Source organism: Thamnophis elegans, chromosome Z (assembly GCF_009769535.1).
Source record: "Thamnophis elegans isolate rThaEle1 chromosome Z, rThaEle1.pri, whole genome shotgun sequence".
Lineage (NCBI taxonomy): Eukaryota > Metazoa > Chordata > Lepidosauria > Squamata > Colubridae > Thamnophis > Thamnophis elegans.
The window spans coordinates 95,169,617-95,195,339 of record NC_045558.1 but is presented as its reverse complement, the minus strand read 5'-3'; the positions used below and the strand labels follow the sequence as shown (position 1 = coordinate 95,195,339).

General features: G+C 38.8%; 1 protein-coding gene across 2 annotated transcripts in view; it reads left to right on the top strand.

Annotated features, from left to right (window-relative positions):
- Window positions 1-25,112, top strand: part of MED1 (mediator complex subunit 1) — a 39,015-nt gene extending 13,903 nt beyond the window's left edge. Inside the window, exons 10-18 of one of the 2 annotated variants that reach the window (XM_032235733.1) lie at window positions 2,069-2,158; window positions 5,783-5,894; window positions 6,108-6,232; window positions 7,949-8,076; window positions 11,625-11,826; window positions 13,823-13,918; window positions 14,257-14,362; window positions 19,353-21,292; window positions 21,462-21,718. In XM_032235733.1, the coding sequence (XP_032091624.1) occupies window positions 2,069-2,158; window positions 5,783-5,894; window positions 6,108-6,232; window positions 7,949-8,076; window positions 11,625-11,826; window positions 13,823-13,918; window positions 14,257-14,362; window positions 19,353-21,292; window positions 21,462-21,499 (2,837 nt within the window). In that variant the 3' untranslated portion in view covers window positions 21,500-21,718. Of the gene's footprint in view, window positions 1-2,068; window positions 2,159-5,782; window positions 5,895-6,107; window positions 6,233-7,948; window positions 8,077-11,624; window positions 11,827-13,822; window positions 13,919-14,256; window positions 14,363-19,352 lie in introns of both variants that reach the window. The other variant, XM_032235732.1, reaches the window with a different exon arrangement.
- Window positions 25,113-25,723: the final 611 nt, after the last annotated feature.

The window sequence follows — 25,723 nt, the reverse complement described above, 5'->3', positions numbered from 1 at the left end:
GAAATGTTTTTTTTACTAATCATTTTCTATAAAAGATGGAGGGAGGGAAGGGGCGAGAGAGCGAGAGATAGATTGATAGATGATAGATAGATAATTGTAGACAGACAGACTAATATAACCCAATTAATGGTGCAATGATTTTTGTTATTTTATAATGATTGATTCCTGATTATTTAAAGCAAATTGTGAAATTACTATTACCTAATTTTGTTCTTCTGGCCCTTGCTTAGCTCAGACAATGCAGTTCAATCAGTAGTGCACTACAGATAAAATACCGATTTCAAAAACTGCTAGTTCAGCAAAAAAACTATAGAAAATGCACATAAACTGCATATTATAATCAATATGTACATTTGAAAAAAAATCTTTTGCAGTCTTAAATAAATTCATAAAGCCTCATCATTCTAGTCTTAAGGTCATCAAAAGCCCATTAAGGTTTACCAGAAATAACAACCTATCTATTTTAATCTTGATCAAATAAACCAACTTTTACTTTTACCAACTCTGATCTTTAGTCCCTTCAAATAAAGTTGTACAACTTGATTATTTTCTCTTTTTTTTCTTTACGTCTTCTCACAAAATTGTTCAAAATTTTAACAAGCCCTCTTTTGTAAATCCAGTGTAATAAAAGTCTCCAAATTAGTCTCTTGGTTTTTGTTTGTCTCTTTTAATTATTTTATATGTCCAGTGTAACATCTTTTTCTCTGTTATTCATACAGCCTGTCATTTCTAAATCCATTTTCAGCTCATTGTTGATCTTGTTAAGTTGAACTTGTTACTTTTCCATAAGGTCTTTTAAACACTATCTAACTATAGAGGAAGAGACTATTAAAATTAAATTGTGAGTCCATTGTTCAAAAATATTTTTCAGTATGTTCAATTTTAAAATATAAATTCTTAAACTTATAGTTAAAATTTATTTCATCAAGGATTGCAGTAAGCTTACCCAGTATAATGAAATATATTGATTCCAAGATTGCTAATTGATGCAAATTAGTTAACAAGCAATTTTCAAAAGTGATTAGAAAAAGAAATATATGAACTTCGAGTCCTTTCAAGATATTAACTGAGTTTTACCAAGATGCTTATTCCTTCATTCTGAGATCTCCAAATCTGAAACAGCTGACTTGTAAGCAATCTCAGATCCTTTCCTTGTACGGAAAATATTATAAATTGTCTAGTCATGGCTCATCTAGTCATGTCCTGATTTTCAGTTCTCCTTTCCACAGAGATACCTTTAGTTTGCTATTTCTTCCCCAGAACAAATTCAGTTTCTGACAACAACAAAAACTTTATATCTGGCACAAATGTTGTTCCTGTCTACAGCCAAATGCACTATTTTTGGGGATTCCACATCAACTGCAGGATCCTAGGATTAACAACAATAGCAATCTGGATAGTTGGCAGAACAGTATTTGGAGACAGCAGAAGAAAAAGAACTTTTTTAAAAAATCACTATAATCGCAAAATACAAAGTGACCTGCAAATAGAAGTAGAATGAAGAAGAAAGTAATAGAAATAACCGGAATCCCACCTGAACACTATCAGCATTGGCAAAATCACCATCAGCCAATTGGAAAAGATAGTTTTAGTTGGAACAGCTTGCATCCTGCAACAATACCTTTAACATCATCAAACAACATCTGCCTAGCTCAGACCTTGAGAAATGCCAAATCCAGTGTAAACACCTACCTGACTGTAAGAACAACCATAGTAATATTAATACTATTAAACCCAACTCTCAAAGAAAGGCAGGCAGTATTGTGGTTCAATTTTCAAATCATCTTTAGTCCCAAAAGTATTGAATAACAATGGTGGGTAAACTAAAATGCATAAGTCACATATTTTTAATAAATAAAATCATAACTTTTATTGTTTTAAAGGCTTTTTATTTGTATTGCTTTTATAGTTTTTGGAATTTAATCATTAATTGAGATGGACAGCTATAAAAATTGAATAAATAACTAATTGAAAAGATTAACTATATATTCAGTTCAATATTTAGACTTCATTTTTACTCTTCTTCTGCCTATTCTTGTTTTTCCATTAACAAACCTGCTTATTTCAGGTCACCTGATGAATCTTAAGTATTATGTTTCTCCTTATGATTTATTTGAAGAAGGAACTGGAGCTCCCATCATTCTGAATGAGAATAATGGTACGTTATCCTTACATAGTATTTCCTGTTATCCACTGATTTTCTGAATTGGGCATTCTATATGCTGAATTGTTTTAAATCTTCTCCTTCAATATCCTTAATAGCAGTAAAGCATTTAGGTATGCAGTATTCATATTTAATAAAGGCTAAAGCAAATAATTCAAATTTTAAAAAACTTGTAGTCTCTTGCAGCCATTATGTGATAATTATTGATGAAATTACTACATTGTGGAACTGAAAGTTTAAATTATAGGTGCCCAGCCTTTTGACTTGCCTCGGCCACATTAAGTGAAGAGGAATTGTCTTGGGCTGCATATAAAATATATAATATAGTTAATGTATATAAATCATAGAATTTATGATCTTGTAGGGCCACATTGCTATCTGACTATTGCTAGCCCTTGGGCCATGGGAAATTGGTTGGACTCACATGGTCTAAATGATGGGGCTGTGAAATGACTATGCTACCTGGATCACAGATATATCCTCAACCTGAGAAATAGCCTGAAGTGCTGTGCTCTCTTCATGTTCCAACTCATTTCTGATTTCCAGAATAACTACAACTCTACTTGCTCATAGTCTAACAGAAAGACAAAAAAGTTAAGTATAAAAAGTGAAAAGAGGGGGACATATCTAAGGTAGAATATCAGCAAATAGCCCGAGCCTGTAAAGATGAAGTAAGGAAAGCTAAGTTCACAATGAAGAAAAGCTTGCCACAAAAGTAAAAAATAACAAAAAAAGCTTCTTCCAACATGTTAAAAACAAGAAAAACGTTAAGGAAACAATTGGTCCATAGCTGGGAGAAAGTGGCAAGAAGGTGACAAGCAACAGGGAGAAAGCAGAACTATTAACTATTTACACAAAGGGATAAAACAGTCCAACCTATCAAAAATAGCACCACAAAAATCAGATTAGGAACACAAATTGAAATAGGGAAGAAAATCGTAAGTGAGCATTTACCTAGATGAGTTCAAATCACCAGGACCAGACGGATTACACCCCAGGGTTCTGGAGGAACTGGCAGAGGAGGTCTCAGAACCATTGAACTATATCTTTCAGAGATCCTGGAGCACCATGGAACTGCCAGAGGACTGGAAAAGAGCTGATGTGGTTCTCATCTTCAAAAAAGGGGGAAAAAATAGATCCAGGAAACTATAGAGCTATCAGCCTGACCTCAATACCAGGAAAGATTCTGGGAAAGATAATCAAGCAATGAATTAGTAAACACCTAGAAGTAAACAAAGTAATAGCCAATAGCCAACATGGGTTTGTCAAAAACAGATCATGCCAGACTAATCTTATTGCATTCTTTGACAAAGTGACAAAATTAGTGGACCAGAGGAATGCCGTTGATATAGTTTACTTGGACTTCAGTAAGGCATTTGATAAGATAGACCATAACCTACTACTAGATAAAGTAGAAGAATGTGGGTTGGACAGCATCACCACCAGATGGATTCGTAACTGGCTGACCAACCACACTCAACATGTAGTCCTCAATGGAACTGCATCTACATAGAGGGAAGTATGCAGTGGAGTACCCCAAGGCTCTGTTTTAGGCCCAGTACTCTTCAACATCTTCATCAATGATTTGGATGAGGGAATAAATGGGGAACTCATCAAATTTGCAGATGACACCAATCTGGCAGGAATAGCCAACACTCCAGAAGATAGGCTTAAGATACAGAAGGATCTTGATAAACTTGAACATTGGGCACTATCTAATAAAATGAAATTCAGTGGTGAAAAGAATAAGGTTCTACATTTAGGCAAGATGTACAGGTACAGGTGGGACCTTGCTCAATAGTAGTAACTGAGAGGGATCTTGGAATCCTAGTGGACAACCATTTAAATATGAGCCAGCAGTGTGCAGCAGCTGCCAAAAAAGCCAACAGTTCTAGGCAACATAAACAGAGGGATAGGGTTTCCTGCCTAGGCAGGGGGTTGGGCTAGAAGACCTCCAAGGTCCATTCCAACTCTGCTATTGTATTGTATTAGAAAAACATAAATCTTTAATCACATTTATAAAGTGTAAAAAAATTATTAGAACCTCAGGGTTTTTTGATTGCAACAATTACTAATCCAATAACTATGTTGTAACTCTTTGCCAATGCAACTAAACAAGAGGACACATCCATATACTATATAATGAAAATGAAATGGGAAGCACTAAAAAAGATAGATAAAAAAACAAGAAGGCAGATATAAAATTTATATTTCATTTTAAATTGTTTATGGAGCTAAAAAGCAGTAAGCAATGAATTATTTTCTACAGGGATTATTCTGGAGAAATCATGAATAAGTAAAATGTAGGTAGAAATAAAAAATTACTGTCTTCCAACAACAAAAATGTGACATGGAGGATAGAAAAAGAGAATGAAAAATATATAAACAAAATGAGAAAGGATTAAATGTTAACTACTTATTTGCAAAAAAAAAGCATACAGACATATAAGAATACACAAATTCAAGAAGAGAAGGAGATGCAAACATAGTGATAGCCTTGTGCCTCATCCAGAAGCAGAGGTTGGGATAACAATCACAGAGGCCCCTATGGGATGCATTGATCACTTAAACAGTACTATACCTTCCTACCAAAATATTTGGAGAACAAACATTGTGAAACTCTTTCCTCCTTTGTGATGCAACCTAAACAAATACACTGAACTTCTGAAATATATATTTCATGTAGAATCCCAGAGAGGGCTTTGAATCAGAGACACCTCCTTAAAGTTAAAAGTGATCTTGAATTTCTTCATTCAGTGTCAAATTCATGATTTATATTGATATGGAGCACAATACTGGCGTTGAATGTCTTAGATGAGATAATCTTACATTTTAAATTGCTGCCACTTAATTTGAACGTTATTAAAGACTAAATAGCCAAGACTCAAAAAAGACATTGCCCCTCATTTTGCTACCATCTCTTGTTACCCCTGCACATGTTCCCTTCATCTATATTGTTGGTTCCATTACAGATACTAATCTAAGCCAAAGGATGTATATACTTTAATGTATGAGAAAGTGTTCTGTGGTTACAGTTCCTTTCTTAAACTCTGAAAGCTGGAAGGAGTGTGTCACTGACAGTCGTTCCTATTTTCAGAGCCTAATAAATATCTTTAAATGGCGTTGACAGAGTAAGATCCCTGGAAAGGACATAGCTGGAATATTTGGTTTTTAAATAAAGTCTCGGGCTGTGAGAACAGGGTTGGAGATCCCATACAATCTTACAGATTTTCCAATGATGCTTAAAACTTTGAGAATAAATAGAAAAAAAGCATATTCTTATTTATTAAATGTACATGCTCCTGACTTCCAGTAAAAGAACATACTTCAAGAATATGACATAAAAAGAAATTGTACTTCCAGTTCATGGGGGGACATAGGATTTAAGCTTGCCTGCAGTATTAAATGGGTAAATCTTAACTGGTATATAGCAGCTTTTGGGAAGTTAAAAGTCATTGCTCACCCAAGAATGCCATCTATTATCAAAGGGCATGCATCACAAATCTGTTTTCTGTATAACAGTGAATTATGTTGATTACAAGTTATGCAGTGTCTAGCATTAAACTCATTGAGCTACAACTATTTGAAAAATTGTACCTTTTTCTCCTTTCCTTTCAGTTCCTCGTTACCTAGGCATGAATGTATGTGTTACAATTGAGGGAACCTTAACTATGAATAAACTTCCGATTGCCCCTCTGATTATGGGGACTCACCCTGTTGATAACAAAGGGTAAGAAAAAAAGCAACACTGGATGCTCATTAATGTTCTATAGGACACGGTCATATCTGGTCCCTTTTTTGCACGTTGCCCATTATATTCTTTTTAATGAATAAAATAGTGAGTTAAGACTCTCCCTCCCTACACATGTAATCGTCTCTGCTGTGGCCTTCAGCCACTAAAAAAAATCTGATTATTATCAAATTCTCTTTTCTTTTTTTTTAGGACACCCTCATTCTCCTCAGTTACCAGTGCCAATAGTGTTGATTTTCCAGCTTGCTTCTTTTTGAAATTTCCAAAACCAGTTCCTGTTTCTCAGGCTTTCATTCAGAAACTTCAGAATTGCACCGGTAATAACTTTTGATAAATTATTGCAAAAATTTTGTAATATCTGACAAAATTACATCTGACATTAGATGGCAGCAAAGTAGCTTTTTAAAAATGCATTCTTATTCTTTTTCACAATCTAGACTATATATTTTCCATGAACCTAATTAGAAATAGTCCTATTTTCTGCTGCTGAAATTCTCTTTTTTTTTAAGCCAAGCAAATGTCATATATTTATCATTAGAAATAATTGTGGAAATAAATCATAGTCTGGAAAAGGATAGCATCTCAGAATAAAGTTGCACAGAGTTTTGTGGTAATAAATATGCTTCATCTTTTTCTGTTCTCCCCTGTCATTTCCCCTGCCCTGGCAAGTTACCCATAGCTACTTTCTATACTTTATCCTTTTTTATTCTTCCTATGTTGAACAAAAAATTGTAAATATTTGAAAATCTTAATGCCAAGCAGATGGTGTACCGTGTTTCCCCGAAATTACGACATGTCCTGATAATAAGGCCATGCCACATTTTTCTGGTGGGCAAAAATATAATCCCTCCCCCGCAAATAAGCTCCCTGGACAACCCCTCATCTCCAGGCAGAGTGCCGCTCACCAACCTAGCGGTATCCCGAAGATGCCAAGCCACAGGAACTGGGGGGGGGGGAGGCAAAGGTGATCGCGTTGCTTAGCCCCTTTGGGATACCACTAGATTGGTGAGCGACTCTGTATCCAGCTGAAGAGGGGGGTTGCCGGGCAGCTGCTCTCTTGTGAGCGGGCTCCCAAAGAGCCGGGCACAGCCTCATGGGCAAATGGCTGTGTTTTGCTGTCGCAGCAGCGTAACACAGCCATGAAGTAACTCATGAGCAGCCAACCGAGAAATCCCCTTTCCAGCCGGACACAGTGCCATTCACTGATCTAGGGATATCACCAAGCCATGTGAGCATCTGTTTGCCGCCGCCCGGCTCCCGCAGCTTGGCGCCTTCGAAATGGCAGTGAATGGTGCTCTGCACGGCTGGAGAGGGTGGTTGCGCGAGCAGCTGTTCCACTCTTGCTCGTACACCTCCCAGCCTCACGATGCCCTGGCCCAGCTCTCTCCGCAGAGCCAGGGGACCGCTGCCGCCGCCACCACATGACTTTTTCTGCGGCTTCCAAACCGAGTCTTCTGGTAGTGGCCACTCTGGGCGTACGCTCTATGGTTGGCCAAGACAATCTCAATCTTATACGGGAAAAGACCCGAATACAACAAGACCAGCATATGTGTTTGTGTGTGTTGCATTTGTGCTGATAAATAAATGCTGATATAGTTCTCCTTTAGTTCTACAAGTCTGCCTTCAGCCTCAAATTCAAAACAGAGATATTATGCTAATACACTTAGTTAAAATGTTGGGAGAGAAATGAGGGAAAAGGCACAGGTTTTCTAATATATTAAATCTATTGATGATTATACATTTTTATCACCCAAGTATAGTACTCTCTCGGTGGACCATGTTAACTTTGAGGTTGTCTTTATTATATAATTAATGATATAATCCTTGCCAAATGGGAATGTATTTGTCTATTAAACATTTGTGGCATCTGGGAAGATAATTATGGCAATTCCATAGTGCAGTAAGTTCTTCCCTCACCCCCTCCCTTTGGAGGAATTGCACTAAACAATACAATATTCCCTCAACTGCAATGTAATAATAGCTGTTCTTCAGTTAAATCTCTGGGGCTGATAATATTTTTTTACTATTTCTAGGTATCCCGCTGTTTGACACTCCTCCAACCTATGTCCCATTATATGAGCTCATCACACAGTTTGAGCTATCCAAGGAGGAGGAGGAGGAGGATCCTTGTCCATTGCACAATACTATGCGCTTTTATGCTGTAAGTTATCAAGTGAGGGAGTAATATATGAGCTAGGCAAGTTCTAAGTATAGAATTTTTGGAACACCAGAAAAATATTAATACATAGTGCTATAAATATAGTTGTGTTTTATTTTGTAATGCCTTTAGGTTTGAACTGAGAATTTCATTACTATTTAACTGTGAAGTCCTATATTGATTTGAGATAGGTTACAACCTAATTGGGACCAGAATTTCCATTACTAAGCAAAGCAATTGTTAAGGAAAACATCACATGACTATATCACTTAGCAAAGGTGCATGCAGTTAGGCTAGGACTTCAGACTGTCTGACCTTTCGGCCACCTTTCATAGCATGGTGTGTGGGTGTGTGTACAGCAGCAGAATACAGCAATCTCTTATCTTGGCCACGCTTGCAGGATGACCAATAGATTGGGAGGTAGAGATACGCTGATTTGGGGGGGGGGGTGAGGGAGAGTTGAAATGGAGGCAGTTTGCACAGGGCAAGAAAACGTGACCACAGGACGCTGCAATAGTTTTAAATGCGGCTCAGTCACTAAGCACTCAAATTTTGATCACATGACTAAGAATGCTGCAGTGCCATAACTTTGAGGACCTGTGGTAAGTCAATTTTTTTCAGTGGCATCATCATTTGAATGATGTTAAACAAATGAACATAACCCAGGGACTACCTATAGGCTAATTTCTTTTCCTGTCTTCTCTTTTTTCATTTTATATTCACCATTCTGGGATTAATCTTCTCTTAAGTTATTCTAAATATGCCTACTTAGGCTTAGACCTAGAATAACTTTATTATCACTTTAAATGCACGCTAATCGGGGTTCACCGACAAAACCGCGAAGCCCTTTTCCGCCAACATAACCACAGAGGGCAAATCCGCGCCATCTGAAGCGCTAAGCAAAATGCGACCCTAGCGCGCAGACATCCGCGCCTTCCGAAGCACTCAGCAAAATGCTTTTACTAGCATTCAAAAGCTAACCCTAATCCTAAACATAACCCGAAACATAACGCTAACCCGAAACATAAACCTAAACCCTAACCCTTACCTTAACTTAAATCTGCTTTCTGCCGCCGCGCTGTTGTAAAGCGCCCTTCGGTCACCACGCTGCTGTCGGCGCGGTGATGATGTCGCTGTTTTAGCGATGTGGTGTTGTCGGCGCGCTTTTGTCGTGCGCACTTTTGTCAGGTCACGGCTAATCGTCATACATTAAAATGAAATTTTGTTGCCTACAGCTCTCAAAGATTCACCACCTTCAATATGCACTACATAAACATGACTAAATAAATTAATAAATATGTATACACCCACATATAATATCTTACCTTGAAGTGAACTCCATAGAATTCAGTAGAATTTCTTCTTGTAGATGTTTATGGGGATCACTGTTAATTTCTCTATCATACTGTTCATTTTATATGTAAGAGCAATAGCACCTCTATTTTGGTGGTAAATCTGAAAAATTCTTTTTTAGATAGTAATTTGCTTTGTGTCCCAAAGGTGCTTTTTCAAGAGGCAATTGGACTTTCTGGTTTTTCTTTGAAGATATTTCGCTTTATTATTATTTTTTTGAAGAAGCTTCTTGGCTGAGAAGCAAATTATCTTCAAAGAAAAACCAGAAAGTCCAGTTGCCTCTTAAAAAAGCACCTTTGGGATAGTTTGTTTTGTGTTTTATTTGCTTTTTTCTTAATCTACAGAATTATTTATTTTATGTATCTGAGAATTATCTAGAGAGAATTATAAACACTACCCTTTTTGAATAGTAGTTTCAATGTCATACTGTTACAAATGCTACCAATTTGGTTTTCTATCCCAGAGAACAAAGCTCAGTAGGTCTGTAACAGTCTTCTGCATTTTAAAGATTTTCTTCAGTGTTCCAGCAATATAGAGAAAATAATCTTTCTGGTTTCCAAACTGGAATAGTTACAGAAAAATAGAAATGGTTAAGGACATTTTTTCTTCCTTTATCACACTCTTGTTGACATAACATTCTCTTGTTATAATAGTATAACATTGACATAATAAAGATAACAAAATTTTGAAAAATCTCCTACAACATCAATCCTGTATAGGACTTTTTTTTTCCAAACTCAAGCAATGCATTGTTATGGTGTATTGCTATAAATTTCCAAGGGGTTCTATAAACCATCTCCCACTTTCTGTTTTTAGGGGTTTTTATTTTAACTTCCTCTCTTTATCAGTTCTGCCAATAGCCATTTTGAAAGCTTGTAACTCTTAGACATCTTTTAAGATTTTATGTATGTATGTATGGTTCTTTATCTATGATGTGCCTAATTCTGTTTATAGTACTTAGTTGAGCCTTATCTTTTAATAAACCCTTTTATTGCCAAATAAGTAGTATGCAATCTAAATTAGAATAAAAAATCTATTATTTTTTGATATCACATTATTTACCTGGAATGGAAATTAAAGGATAATTTCTTTATGACATGGGCAAATCCAGAAAAAGGCTCTTTCTTAACTGTTGGATGTTGGATTTAAAGCATTATATATTAATTTATTCCTGGAAGAGTCAGTTAAAATTTAACATGTTAGGGGTTAATTTTATTTTAAAATGCCTATGAAAAGTAATCAGAATGTTAGACTTGTACTATATAAGAACATAAGTCATAAGTAAACTCTGTAATGGAAGTTAAATAAAGTAGTCAAATGTAGATCAAAGCAGTCTTGCTGTCTATGTGCAGGTAATTTTAATTTAGATACTTTTGTAACGAACCCAATAATTGATACTGATTGCTGAGTTTAATAGGAATTGAATATTTGCTGAATTGAGAAAGAATGCTTTCAATGTTATTATTTTGTCCCACATTATTAAATGTACAACATGTTTGTTACTATATACATTCCAGGATTAAGTAGTTCTCCATTGGAATACATCTCCTTTACTTCAGTAAACACACATAGTTGTTAGATATTGTAAGAGATGTATGCTAAATATCTGAATCATTCCAATATGATTACCATATTTTTCAGAGTATAAGACACACCTCCCCCCCCCCTTAAAAGAGCATGGAAATGTTGGTGCATCTAGCAAAGCCCTGCCCCCGCATCCCATTTTTATGAAAAATGGGCCATTTTTCACCAAAATGGGGGAGTTTTTGCCTTCCCCCACCCCCCAGAAGCACTCTTTAGGCTTCAGCAGGGCTGGGGGAAGGGGGAAAGCCTAGAGAGTACTTCAGGGGGCGGGGGAGGACAAAAAACTTTTTTTCTTACTTACCTCTTCAAAATCTTAGTGCGTCTTATACACTGGTACATCTTATAGTCTGAAAAATACGGTAATTTGGTACATTTTCTTCGTAAGATACTTTAAATTTTGGGAACAATATAACTTAAATATTTTTAAATGTGTAACTTTCCCCTGGATAAAATCTACCATATCTATATGGTCACTAGGAATTGAAACAACTTTGTGGTGAATAATCAATAAACTCTGGCCTTGAAAGGTGATTCAGTTCACCTCTGTAAGGCATTTGCTTTGTTATATTCCCCCCTGCTTTATGTAATATGTGTTCATATATTTCAAATTCCAGGCCTTGCCAGGACAACAGCACTGTTATTTCCTCAACAAAGATGCCCCATTGCCAGATGGACGAAGCCTTCAAGGAACACTGCTTAATAAGATTGCTTTCCACCATCCTAGTCGAGTACCTCTCATTCTCAGTATGATCAGGCATCAAGTGGCTTACAATACACTAATAGGCAGCTGTGTCAAACGAACTGTTTTAAAAGAAGGTAAGTACTATTGCTTCCTTTAAAAGGAAACACCCAAAGAATGTTGTTATATCCAATACAGATAGTCCTCAACTTACCACACAGTTTGTTTAGTGACAATTCAAATTTATAACAGCACGGCTAAATGCTGTGACCATTTTTCACACTTACAACTATTGCAGCATCCCCATGGTCACTTGATCAAAATTCAGACACAGACAGCTGATTCATATTTATGAGATTTGCAGTGTCCCAGGGTCATGTAATCACCTTTTGTGCCCTTCTGACAAGCAAAGTCAATGGGGAAGTCAGATTCACTTAACAGTGTTACTAACAAATGTAGTGATTCACTTAAAACATTTGTGTCAAGAAAAATCATACAATGGGGCAAAACTCGCTTAATAACTGTTTTGTTTAACATCAGAAATTTTAGGTTAACTTGTGGACATAAGTCAAGAACTACCTATAATATATTTATCTATATTTGCATGCTATTGTGCATCTTTTGTCTCAAGAATTATAGTAGGTTGTATATCTATTTGAAAGATAGACAAGTTCCAGTATTGGATTTATAGACTTTATTTGGTTATTTGGTTTGATTTGGCATCACCCAGCTCAAAAGATCTTGAAAATTTTGAAGTACATGATTAGTACAAGCAGGCATAAATTCAATTTTTGCGAAGTGTTATTTTTTTCCAGATGAAACTTAAAACATCTTTTGTAGTTGAAAATATCTTTTACAGAGAAAATTGGATAAAATTAGAACAGTATTGACATGGTGCCTGTATTTTAGACAGTAATTAGAAATAATTTAAATTATGATTTTGGCATGTTGAATTTAAAACTAATTTTGTATGAAACCTAAATGTATCAGTATTTTCCCAACAAAAATACTTTATTTGTTTGTTGGAGGCATGAAGTGAGTACAGAATATGTTAGATACTTAGATAATATTAAAAATAAGATAAATGAAATCAAATTACAGTTACGAGAATTTGTTGTCTCTCCCCCAAGGAATCCAGATTGGCGAGTTTAGGATTTTTTCACTATAGCCTTGCAGCAAATCTGTGAGATAGGTTAAGTTACAAATGGCAACATATGGCCATTAGGATATTTTTAGATTGCAATTCTTGTCAGTCTCACCATTGACCTTTTTGATCTTGGCTAATATATAAATGAGAGTCACAGATAAGAGCAAACAGCAGAGAGAAAAACAGTTGCAATAGTCCTACAGATATCCCTTACATTTTTGAAGAGACTTCATCTCAGAATTGTTTAAAAAATATTAGCTGTCTTTTTATCATCAGGAATGGTTCTTCTACCAAGATTAAACATTTCTTTCACTTTCATTTGCATATTTTCCTTAGAATTGTTTCCAAGAGCAACTAAATTCAATTGGAATAGGCAGAGTACAAAGTAATAAAAACTAAAAATGGCAACAAAATATATAGTAGTTTATAAACACATAACATAATTTAGGCAGCTATGATGAATCAGTGAACTGAGCACAGTTTTGTTCTATGCAGAGGACAAGGCAGTCTTATCAGAAAGGGAGATGGTAGATTTCTGTATCTCTCAACAAATGTGCAAGCCTCTAAAGAAATGAGTATTTTATTATAAAAGTGCAAAGCTTTTAAGTTTTTCAGAACTCAACAAGCAAACAACAGTTAGCAACCAATTAACTGAACCAGAACTGCAGTATTACTGATGGTTCTGTCATTCCCTAACATCAATTCTATTTGGGAAGATCTTTTATTAAATCACATTTAACACACACACACTGATTTAGCTCTGAAAAGTTTTTTTATGGGGACAACAAATTATCTAATCTTGCCTTCAAATCTATTTTCCAATGTCATAAATAAATTGCAAATAAAAACATGAATGTTTCTTATTTCCTTGACTTTCATTATAAAGTGAACAGTGTTCTCTGGAATGTCAAAGGCTTATTGATATCCATACTTAAACAAGTATTTTTCTTTTGGCTATATTACCAAGTTGTGGGTTTTTTTTTCAGATTCCCCTGGCATCCTGCAGTTTGAAGTCTGCCCTCTTTCTGACTCTTGCTTCAGTGTATCTTTTCAGCACCCTGTTAATGACTCCTTAGTTTGTGGTGAGTTGCAGGAAGGAGGCGGATTGGGGCAAGATATATGTATAAACTGAGAGCCAGTTTCATCTAGTGGCTAAGACACTAGACTAGAAAGCAGCGACCACATTCCACTTTAGCTATGAAAACCAACTGGGTAACCTTGGGCCAGTCACATTCTCAGCCCAACTCACATCGCAAGGTTGTTGTTGTGGGAGAAATTGGAGAAGAAAAGTGTGTTGGATATGTTTGCTGCCTTGAGTTATTTATAAAAATAATAAAGGCAGAATACAAATAAATAAACTGGCATTGATTGAAAATTGACTTATTTCAATAACATTCTGCTTATGAATTTTGTCTTTCAGTGGTAATGGATGTACAAGATTCTACCCATGTAAACTGTAAATTGTACAAAGGGCTTTCTGATGCACTCATCTGCACAGATGATTTCATTGCAAAGGTTGTTCAAAGGTATGTCTTCTTAAACAAAAACCCCCAATGACTTAAAACTAGTAAAATATAAAAGTGGTTATTCAAATAGCTTTCACCATAAATCTTTACTGCTTTTCTGTTTCATACACTGCTATTTTTCAGATGCTACTACAATAGCAAAAAAAAAGCCTCCCTCAGTGCAACACTATTCTGAATTTACTTTGCCTAATTTTTTCAAAGCTATACAACAAGATTGGCCAGATTCATGTACTATATTAAGATATAATGTACTTTGTTTTGTTATGGCTTCACATAGTAAATCCAGGCAATATAGATTGTAAGTAGTAGTTTACAGATTCAAAATGTGTATGAATTGGGCCATTAGATTTAGATTTATTAACATTTGTATGCCGCCCACTCCCATTGGGACTCTGAGCGGCTTACAGACAAGACGAAACATATATTAAAAATTTAAAATAAGGATACAAGTATTAAAATTTCACACCATGCATACTGTTAGAGTGGGGCTGGATACTAATCAACAGCCCCAGGCCTGCCGGAATAGCCAGGTCTTAGTGGCTTTATGGAAGGCAGGAAGAGTAGTAAAGGTCCGGATCTGTACGGGTAAATCGTTCCATAGGGCCGGAGAAGCTACAGAGAAGGCCCTCCCCCGGGGAGCCGCCAACCGACATTGACCAGCTGACAGCACCCGGAGGAGGCCCAGTCTGTGTGATCTTATTGGTCGTTGGGAGGTAAATGGCAGGAGGCGGTCTCTCAGGTAGCCAGGTCCTAAACCATGTAGGGCTTTAAAAGTAACGACTAGCACCTTGAAGCGCATCCGGAGACCAATGGGGAGCCAGTGCAGCTCACGGAGGATAGGTGTAACATGGGTGTATCTAGGTACACCCAATATCGCTCGCACGGCTGCATCCTGGACCAACTGCAGTCTTCAAACACTCTTCAGGGGCAGCCCCATGTAGAGCGTGTTATAGTAATCCAGTCTTGAGGTAACGAGGGCATGAGTGACCATCCTAAGGGTCTCCCGGTCCAGATAGGGCCGCAACTGGTGCACCAGGTGAACCTGGGCAAAGGCCCCCCTGGTCACAGCAGACAAATGATGTTCTAACTTCAGCTGTGGATCCAGGAGGACACCCAAATTGCGGACCCTCTCTGAGGGGTGTATAATTTCACCCCCCAGGTTAAGCGGTGGAATGACTGGACCATCCTTGGGAGGGAGCATCAATAGCCACTTGGTCTTGTCGGGATTGAGTGCAAGCTTGTTCGCTCCCATCCAGATCCTGACAGCCTCCAGGCACTGGCACATCACTTCCACTGCTTCGCTGAGTTGGCACGGGGTGGACAGATACAATTGTGTATCGTCAGCGTATTGGTGATATTTAATCCCGTACCAGCATATGATCTCACCCAGCGGCTTCATGTAGATATTAAATAGGGGGGACAGGACCGAACCCTGCGGCACCCCGTATTTGAGGGGCCTAGGGGGCGATCTCTGCCCTCCAACCAACACCGACTGTGACCTGTCTGAGAGGTAGGAGGAGAACCACCGTAGGACGGTGCCTCCCACTCCCATCTCCCGTAACCGTTGCAGAAGGATACCATGGTCGATGGTATCGCAGGCCGCTGAGAGGTCAAGAAGCACTAGGATAGAGGAATGTCCTCTATCCCTGGCCCGCCAGAGATCATCGATCAGCACGACCAAAGCAATTTTGGTGCCATAACAAGGTCTGAAACCCAACTGAAAGGGATGCAGATAATCTGTTTCATTCAGGGTCCGGCGGAATTGAACGGCCACCACCTTCTCAACAACCTTCCCTACGAAAGGGAGGTTGGAGACTGGACGATAGTTGTTCAAGATGGCTGGGTCCAGGGAAGGTTTCTTAAGGAGGGGTCTCACCACCGCATCCTTTAGAGGGTGCGGGAAGGATCCCTCCCAAAGTGATGTGTTAACAATCCTCTGGAATCAGCCACTTGTCACCTCCCTGCTGGGAGTGGCACTCACCGCTCCCATGGCCTTGTCCACTTCCTCAGGAGCGACAAGTTGAAACTCGCTCCATAAAATCCGATCAAGACCTTCCCCCGGCGCCTCAGCTGGTACCGTCCAAATGGAGTCCAGGTCCATCCGAATCTGAGCGATTTTATCTGACAGAAACTGAACAAATTCCTCAGCTCTACCCTGTAGAGGGTCATCCGCATCCCTCCCTTTCAAGAGGGAGCGGGCTAGCCTAAACAGGGTGGCTGGGTGCGATTCTGCGGATGCAATAAGAGCGGGAAAATGCGCACATTTTGCCGCCCGTATTGCCACTAGATAAGTCCTAATAAAGGCTCTTAATTGTGTTCGGTCGGATTCAGAATTACTAGCCCTCCAGCGTCTCTTTTGGCGCTTCATCACCCGGAGTTCCTCGGTGAACCAAGGAGCCCTCCTGGATCCACTGCCGCGGAGAGGCCGTAAAGGCGCAATCCGGTTTAGAGCCTCCGCCACCGCTGTATTCCACGCAGCGACCAAGGACTCTGCCGGACTGTGGGCGAGAGAGTCAGGTATCTCACCAAGCGCCGTCTGAAATCCCATAGGGTCCATCCGGAGCCTGGGGTGGAACCACCTAATCGGTTCCCCCTCCCTACAGTGGGGGATTGGTTTCCGAAAGTCAAGCCTCAGTAGGAAGTGATCAGACCATGACAAGGGCAAGGTCTTAATGCCCTTCAAATCTAGATCACATCTCCACTGCTCCAGGAGAAATATGAGGTCAAGCGTGTGACCCGCTGTATGAGTTGGACCCTGAATTACCTGAGTCAAGTCCATGGCTGTCATGGAAGCCATGAACTCCTGTGCCCCATGACAGCAGGTTGAAATTCCCCAGCACTATAAGCCTGGGGAACTCAATCGCCAGTTCGGCTACTGACTCGAGGAGCACAGGCAGGGCTGTTGTAACGCTGTTGCGAGGTAGGTACATTAGCAACAAACCCATTTGACCCCCAAGGTCCAACTTCACCAGCAGGGACTCATACCCGACAAGCTCCAGAGCAGGGATCCTACAAGAAACTAATGACCTTCGGATGATGACTGCCGCTCCCCCATCCCTTCTCTGGTGTCGTGGCTGGTGGAGCACCTGAAACCCTTCTGGGCACATTTCAGTGAGGGGGACTCCTCCCTCATGGCCCAGCCAGGATTCAGTAATACATGCCAGGTCTGTCCCCTCGTCTGATATTAGGTCCTGGATGAGGGGAGCTTTGTGAACCACAGACCTGGCATTTAGCAACAGCAGCCTGAGACCAGGGCCCTGACAACTCTCGCCATCTGGTCCTGGAGTGGAGCTAACAGGGCCGGAAGGAGGGATCGCTGAACAACTAACTTGTTCAGTGTATGATAGCATATAGGTAGTCCTTGACTTATAAACACAACTGAACCCAAAATTTCTGTTATTAAGTGAGACAGTTGTTAAATGAGTTTGTCCATTTTACAACCTTTCTTGCCATAGTTGTTAAGTGAATCATTGCTCTTAAGTTAGTAACATGGTTATAAAATGAATCTATCTTTCCTTTGATTTAGCTGGTCAGAAGGTTGCAAAAGGTGATCACATGACCCCAATGCACTGCAACCAACAAATATGAACCAGTTGCCTAGTGTCTGAATTTTGATCACATAATCATGGGGATGCTAAAAAGATCATAAATGTGAAAAATAGTCATATGTCCCTTTTTTTAGTGCCATTGTAACTTTGAACAATCACCAAATGAATGGTTGTAAGTTGAAGACTACCTATAACATGCTTGTGAACCTAATCAGATATAATCACTTTCATGTAGAAGAAAATGTATACTACCCATTTTTTTTCTTATTCAGGGTTGGCCAACTTATTTTATAGTTAGGGACTACACATTAATTGTATTATTATCTAATTACCTCTGAGAATCAAGAATTGTGGCAATTATGTTGTTATATTGCCAGTGGGAATAAGGCGGGAAGATTTGCATCTTCCTTTGAAACAGAAATAATATGGAGAGTTAAAATACATATAGTTCTCAACTTACAACCATTAATTTATTGACAATTCTATATTCCAACAGCATGGAGTCTCTCGAGAGTGGGCGGCATACAAATCCTAATAAACACTAAATAAGTGACTTACAACCACTTCTCACAATTATGATCATCATAGTAACCCCACAATCACGTGATCAAAATTTGAGCATTTGGCAACCATCATGTATTTACAATGGTTGCAATGTCATAGGGTCATATTATTGCCATTTGAAATCTTACTAGTGGGCTTCCGGCAAGCAAAGTCAATGGGGGAAACTGGATTCGTGATTCAATAACAACTGCAACAATTTTCTTAACAAAATCAAAATTAAAAAGTCAAAATCTGGTGTAGCTTATTTAATAAATCTTGCTTAGCAATACAATTCTATGCCAATTGTTGTTATAAGTCAAGGACTACCTGTACCTAGTATAGGTGCTTATTTTTGTTAAACAGAAATTATAATAGAGCACAGTCTAGAAGGACATAGTATTCTGAACTGCATTCAGTCTCTTAGTTTAATATAATGTAAAATAATTGTGGCACATTTTATAAAACTATTGGGCCATACTTAACTTTGTTTTTACTACAGTAATAATTTATTGTTACTTTAACAAATCAGTATGTCTTGTTTTGTTCATTTGTTAATTGAGAGAAAGATTTAAAAATATTTGAAAGGGATGGGAAAGATTATTAGAGAAAGGTCTCCATCTGTGCTTCATAGGAAGCTACTACCCTGATTTAAAAATAATGCTTAGTTGCTCTTCATTTTTTATTCAGGCAGTTATGTATTGCTTTGTGTTTTCCTAAAGAAGAAAAGTTAAGTGTATATACTACTATTTATAAAGCATCTGAACTGAATTATATTGGTTAAAAATGTGAAGTTAGACCTACCATTGTTCACATCTTTTGTGGTAAGAGTAGTTGTGCTGTTCCGAGAAAATTATAAATAGTAGGACTAAATTTGCTTTTTACAACATTATATCTTGTAGGTGCATGTCAATTCCTGTGACTATGAGAGCCATAAGGAGGAAAGCGGAAACAATCCAAGCAGACACACCAGCTTTGTCCCTTATTGCTGAGACAGTCGAAGACATGGTGAAGAAGAATCTTCCTCCTGCAAGCAGTCCAGGATATGGCATGACTACTGGCAACAACCCAATGAGTGGCACCACCACCCCAACCAGTACTTTCCCTGGCGGCCCCATCTCCACTTTATTTAGTATGAGCATGGGCATCAAAGAAAGACATGATTCAGTGGGACATGGGGAGGACTTCAGCAAAGTGTCTCAGAACCCCATTCTTACAAGTTTGCTACAAATCACAGGCAATGTAGGTTCTACTATTGGCTCTAGTCCCACTCCTCCACACCATACACCTCCCCCTGTGTCATCGCCTGCAAGCAACACCAAAAACCATCCAATGCTTATGAATCTTTTGAAGGACAATGCTGCTCAAGATTTCTCAACTCTTTATGGAAGCAGTCCACTTGAGAGACAGAACTCTTCTTCTGGTTCTCCAAGGATGGAAATGGGACCAGGGGGCAATAAGCAAAAAAAGAAAAAATCACGTGTGTTAGTGGATAAACCAAAGCATCAAACTGAAGATGACTTTCAGAGAGAGCTGTTTTCTATGGATGTTGATTCCCAGAACCCCATATTTGATGTCAACATGACCACTGACACTTTAGATACTCCTCATATTACTCCAGCACCCAGTCAGTGCAGTACCCCTCCAACAACCTATCCACAATCTATACCTCATGCCCAACCCAGTATTCAGAGAATGGTCCGGCTCTCCAGTTCAGACAGCATTGGGGCTGATGTTACAGATATTCTTTCTGACATAGCAGAAGAAGCATCTAAACTGCCAAATACCAATGAAGATTGTCCTCCTATTGGGACACCAATAAGAGACTCATCCAGTTCAGGGCATTCACAAAGTGCCCTTTTTGATCCAGATGTTTTTCAGTCAAATAACAGTGAAAACCCATATACTGATCCAGCTGATTTGATTGCTGATGCTACTGTAAGCCCAAATAGTGACTCTTCAAATCAGTTCTTCCCAGATGGAGTTGACTTTAACCCTGATCTCCTGAACAGCCAGAGCCAAAGCGGTTTTGGAGAAGACTATTTTGATGATAGCAGCCAGAGCGGAGACGCTGATGACTTCAAGGGCTTTGCACCACAAACGATAAGTACTCTGGGTGTGCAAGTACTGGGGGGAGATGGAGGGGAGAGTAAGTTCAAGGCAAGCAGCCAAGCGGACACAGTCGACTTTAGTATTATCACTGCTACCAGCAAGGCTCTGGGAGCTTCTGATGTATTGGAGCATCATAGTGGAAGCCAGAGCCCCTTACTGAGTATGGGAGAATTGGGGAAAGATAAATCACAGAAGCGGGTCAAGGAGGGTAATGGATCTGGGAGTTCTTTAACGGGCCCTGGGCTGGATGGCAAGGGTGGAAAACGCAATCGCACCCCATCCAGTGATGGAAAGAGTAAAGAAAAGGTCCAGAAGCGGAGGAAGGTGGAGCCAGAAGGCAAATCTCCTTCTCATAGTACATCCACCAGACCTTTCACCCCACCAGCAAGCACAGGTGGCTCAAAATCTCCTGGAAGTTCAGGCAGGTCTCAAACACCCCCTGGGGTAGCTACTCCTCCCATCCCTAAAATCACCATCCAGATTCCCAAGGGAACAGTGACTGTTGGCAAACCTTCCCATGGGCAGTACACAAGCAGTGGCTCAGTCTCTTCTTTGAGCAGCAAAAGTCATCACAGTCATTCCTCCTCCTCTTCTTCGTCCTCCTCGTCATCGTCATCCTCTTCGTCTTCCTCCTCGACGTCAGGCAAAATAAAGAGCAGCAAGTCGGATGGGTCTTCGGGGTCCAAGATGAGCGGCAGCCTCTACTCAGGCCAAGGCAGCTCTGGTTCAGGTCAGTCCAAAAGCTCCACCCAATCAGTGGGCAAGCCTGGGTCCTCCCCAATCACAAAACACGGCCTCAGCAGCGGCTCTGGAGGTACCAAGATCAAACCTCAAGGGAAGCCTTCATCGCTTATGAACCCTTCCATGAGTAAACCAAACATTTCTCCTTCTCATTCTAGACCCTCGGGCGGTTCTGACAAGCTGGCCTCTCCGATGAAACCTGTTCCAGGTACTCCCCCGTCATCTAAAGCAAAGTCCCCTATTAGTTCCGGTTCTGGAGGTTCACACATTCCTGGGACAGGATCAAGTTCAAGCATGAAGTCATCTTCAGGGATGGGATCTTCCAGTTCCATGTCCCAGAAGCCACCTCCTTCTTCAAATTCTTCAATGGGATCTTCATCTTCCTTTTCATCTGGCAGCTCTTCCATGTCTTCATCTCAGAATCAGCATGGCAGTTCCAAAGGCAAGTCTCCAAGCCGAAACAAAAAGCCATCCCTGACTGCTGTCATTGACAAACTCAAACATGGGGTTGTCACCAGTGGCCCCACTGGGGAAGATTCAGTGGATGGACAAATGGTCCAGAATTCCAGTTCGTCAGGCCACTCCATGTCCTCCAAGCACAATCTGTCAGGGAATGAATTGCAGGGGAAACGAGAAAGAAATGACAAGGAGAAATCCAAAATCCCTGCTTCAGGAGGTTCCTCTGAATCTTCCAAGAAAGCACCTGATTCAAAGAGTGTTGGAAGCACTGGAGTGGCCAAAATCATAATCAGTAAACATGATGGCGGTTCTCCTAGTATTAAAGCCAAAGTTACCTTGCAAAAACCTGGGGAAGGAAGTGGGGATGGCTTAAGGCCTCAGATATCATCTTCCAAAAATTATGGATCACCCCTGATAAGTGGATCAACTCCAAAGCATGAGCGTTGTTCTCCTAGCCACAGTAAGTCACCTGCATATACACCCCAAAATATTGACAGTGAGAGTGAATCTGGATCATCTATAGCAGAAAAATCCTATCAGAATAGCCCCAACTCTGATGATGGAGTTAGGCCTCTTCCAGAATATAACTCAGAAAAGCATAAAAAACACAAAAAAGAAAAGAAGAAACTGAAAGATAAAGACCGTGACAGGGATCGTGACAAAGAGAGAGACAAAAAGAAATCTCACTGCATAAAGCCAGAAAGCTGGTCTAAATCTCCCATCTCTTCAGAACAGTCCCTGTCTATGACAAGCAGTGCCATCCTTACATCAGATAGACCATCTAGGCCCAGCCCTGATTTCTTGATTGGGGAGGAAGATGATGATCTCATGGATGTTGCCCTGATAAGAAATTGAGAATATTTGTAAATTGTGCGTGTGTGCAATGTTTAATTTATGTTCTTTTAAAAAATAACATTAAAATTGTGAGCATGGGTTCAAGTAAATCCAATCTGATTTGGACAGCTAATGGTGTGTGTGTGTGTATGTGTGTGTGTCAGATACACACACACACACCTATATTGGAAGCCTGTCTACCAAGAGTCTGCCACACACACAAAAAAACCCTGTTCGGTTATAAGTCTGTCACTTGTTCACAAGATTGCATTCCTTTAGGCAGAGGATGAACATTACCTATTTTAATAGAAATAGATCTTCATTGCACCACTTTTATATTTCTATTTGGTGCTTAATTTTAATCTTTTTTTAACATTTAGAGTTTGGTTTTTATTATTCATATTAGGTAGAGCTTTTCATTAACAGATTATTGGAAGCAGTATCTAATACAAATTTACAGATAGCACCAATTTTGGCACTCATCCAAAAGGGTGAAGTATTTTGATATAGATGTGTTATACCTATAAGGTAATTTGACTTATTTGTGTTATAAAACTAAATTTTTAAGAGTACCTGTGTTGGAATTCATGACTGTTTCCTGTGTAACAGTTACACAATAAAGGCTATCATTTGATGAGAAGCAGAAAGGGATGGTTTTAGAAACTCTTGAACTTAAACAGAATTTAAATACTTCTGGTCTGTTTTAATTTTGTATGTATATATACAAACCACAAAGGAGAGTAAGCATCATGTCCTTCTTTTCAGTTGGTTGTATTTTTAACATTATGTACTGAGATAATGAGTCCTCTTTGATGTATAAGCCGCTCCAGAAATGTAATATGTAAGGAGTCAATAGTACAGTATTTTAAAGAGTTGTGTTAGTTCCCAAGAGTTTGGCCAGCTCATTACCTTCTTTCACATTAGTGAAATAACAGTGAAAGCATTTACGAAAAGCACCCTTGTTTGCGCTGTTATATTTTGTCATAGGAAATGTACTGAGACACCATAGACTTCCAACATTACATATGCATCTGTTTACCAGTCAATACTTCCTGTCTTCTATATTTTAACACTGACATTTGCCCAGTATTTTGAAAAACTGTGCAGCTCAGCACTCTATATGTATCTGGATTAGGCAATGGCAGCGTATGGCCACATCTGTACTGATAGATTAAACTGTGGCCTTAAAACTATGCATTCTAAATAAATTGATTTTTCCAAGGTATTATCGGGTTAATCTACTATTCTTGGATTCTGTGTATTAATGAAATATGAGGCAGCTTTCACTTAACCTGATATCCTGCAAAATAAAAATTCTTACATTTCCAACCAGCTAATTAAGAAATGTGGTAATTTTAGCCTTACACTTCTGTCAGTGCCAGCTTTGATAATGCTGTTCTAAGACACAATGGAGATGTACTTTCTTTGTATTGCTTTCTTGTTTATCAAATTTAGAGCAAGTTACATTATTGTGTCCTTACAGGTGGTTGATTGAGAATTGCACACAAAATCTATGAAATAGTAAGAATTATTTAACTGTTATTCCTTATATAGCACCATATTACAGATGTGCAATTTTTTATTGGTCAGATTGTCATGTGTTCAGTTTCTATAGTATTCCTTTTAATTGAAAATGCAAAGTTCTAAGTAACAGCAGCATAGCATTTTCAAAAGGGAAGCTTCATGAAAAGCTTGCTGTAATTCCAGACACAGTGTCATATGTAGAGAATAGAGATTCTCTTTCATTTGCAATAATTTTTGAAAATATGAATGGTGATAAGAAAACAAAATACAACTGGTTCTTTAAATTTGGGGTCCCCAACCCTCGAGCCACTGCGTGTTTGGAACTGGGTTACACAAGCAGTGTGTGAGCACGCTCAGCTCCACATGGACAAGTGGTGGGCGTGAATGCAAGTGTGCTTGCCCTGCTGCTTGCAGAGAACCATTGTCGTCACCACTGCCTGTCCACAAAGCCAGAAAGGTTGGGGATCGTTGCTTTAAATATTATTGTCTCTTCATTTCAGTGAAGAGATTCAGTATTGGCTCTAGATCCATTTTACCAGTTGGCATTAAAACCAGAATGCTGTCAGAGTCATATATTCCCCATATATATTGCGTTGCCCAAACATGTGGTACAGAATATGATTTTCTTGTTATCTTTTGTATGTGTTAGATTGAACCAATGTGCTAACTCTAGAGTTTGCTATCACATGACTAAAAAGAATAATTTTCAAAAGAATGTTTACTTATTCACAATATCCCTCAGTATTGTCACACCAACTTTCAGAAATTAAGATAGGAGAGCTACATGTTTAAATCTCAATTGCAGCAGCTTATAGATTTTTTTCTCATGTAAATATATGACCTTTACTTTCACTCTATGAACAATTTGTGTAAAGACTGCTTCCTATGACAGGTGGGTAAGGAATATATTGTATAGTAATGTTTTAGCTTCTTGAAAAGTATTTTAAACTATATGTTGGTTTTTACATATAAATAAATTTGTTTGGTAGAAATAGTTTCCTCATTTTGATTTGTCAGTTTCTATACAGAGGAAATTCTGATTATTAAATGCTATTTTTGAAAGTCTGTTGAAATCCTGACTTAACTATAATATTTAAAATTAACTGGAAAATGTAAATAATTATATTTTTCTTATCCCCATCAATATTCAGACACAATATAATTGCAAATGCTACTTCCTTTGATTATTTGGGGGCGCATGGCAATAACATAGGATTTAATGCACTGAAAACCATTTGTCTATGCCTTCTTGTTCCTTCATTTTTATCCTTTTGTTCCTATAGACTTCATTATTAGTTGACAGAGGGCTTATAGACCCTAAATTTATATCCAACAAACAGCAGAAACAAGTGCTCCTTATTTTTATTTGTGATTTAAAATTATTGGAGAGCCATGAGAATAATACTAATGCAGGACAAATTCCTTAAAAGGCAGCTTGCCGAAAACTATCTAACATTCCTGGCTTATGGAAGGAGGCTTTTTAGAGATTTTTTAGAGATTTTATTAATATTTGTAGGCCGCCCTTTTCCCTGAGGGGACTCAGGGCGGCTCACATAAAATCAGGGAGGGGGAATACAAAACAATGACGAAGACACATATAATA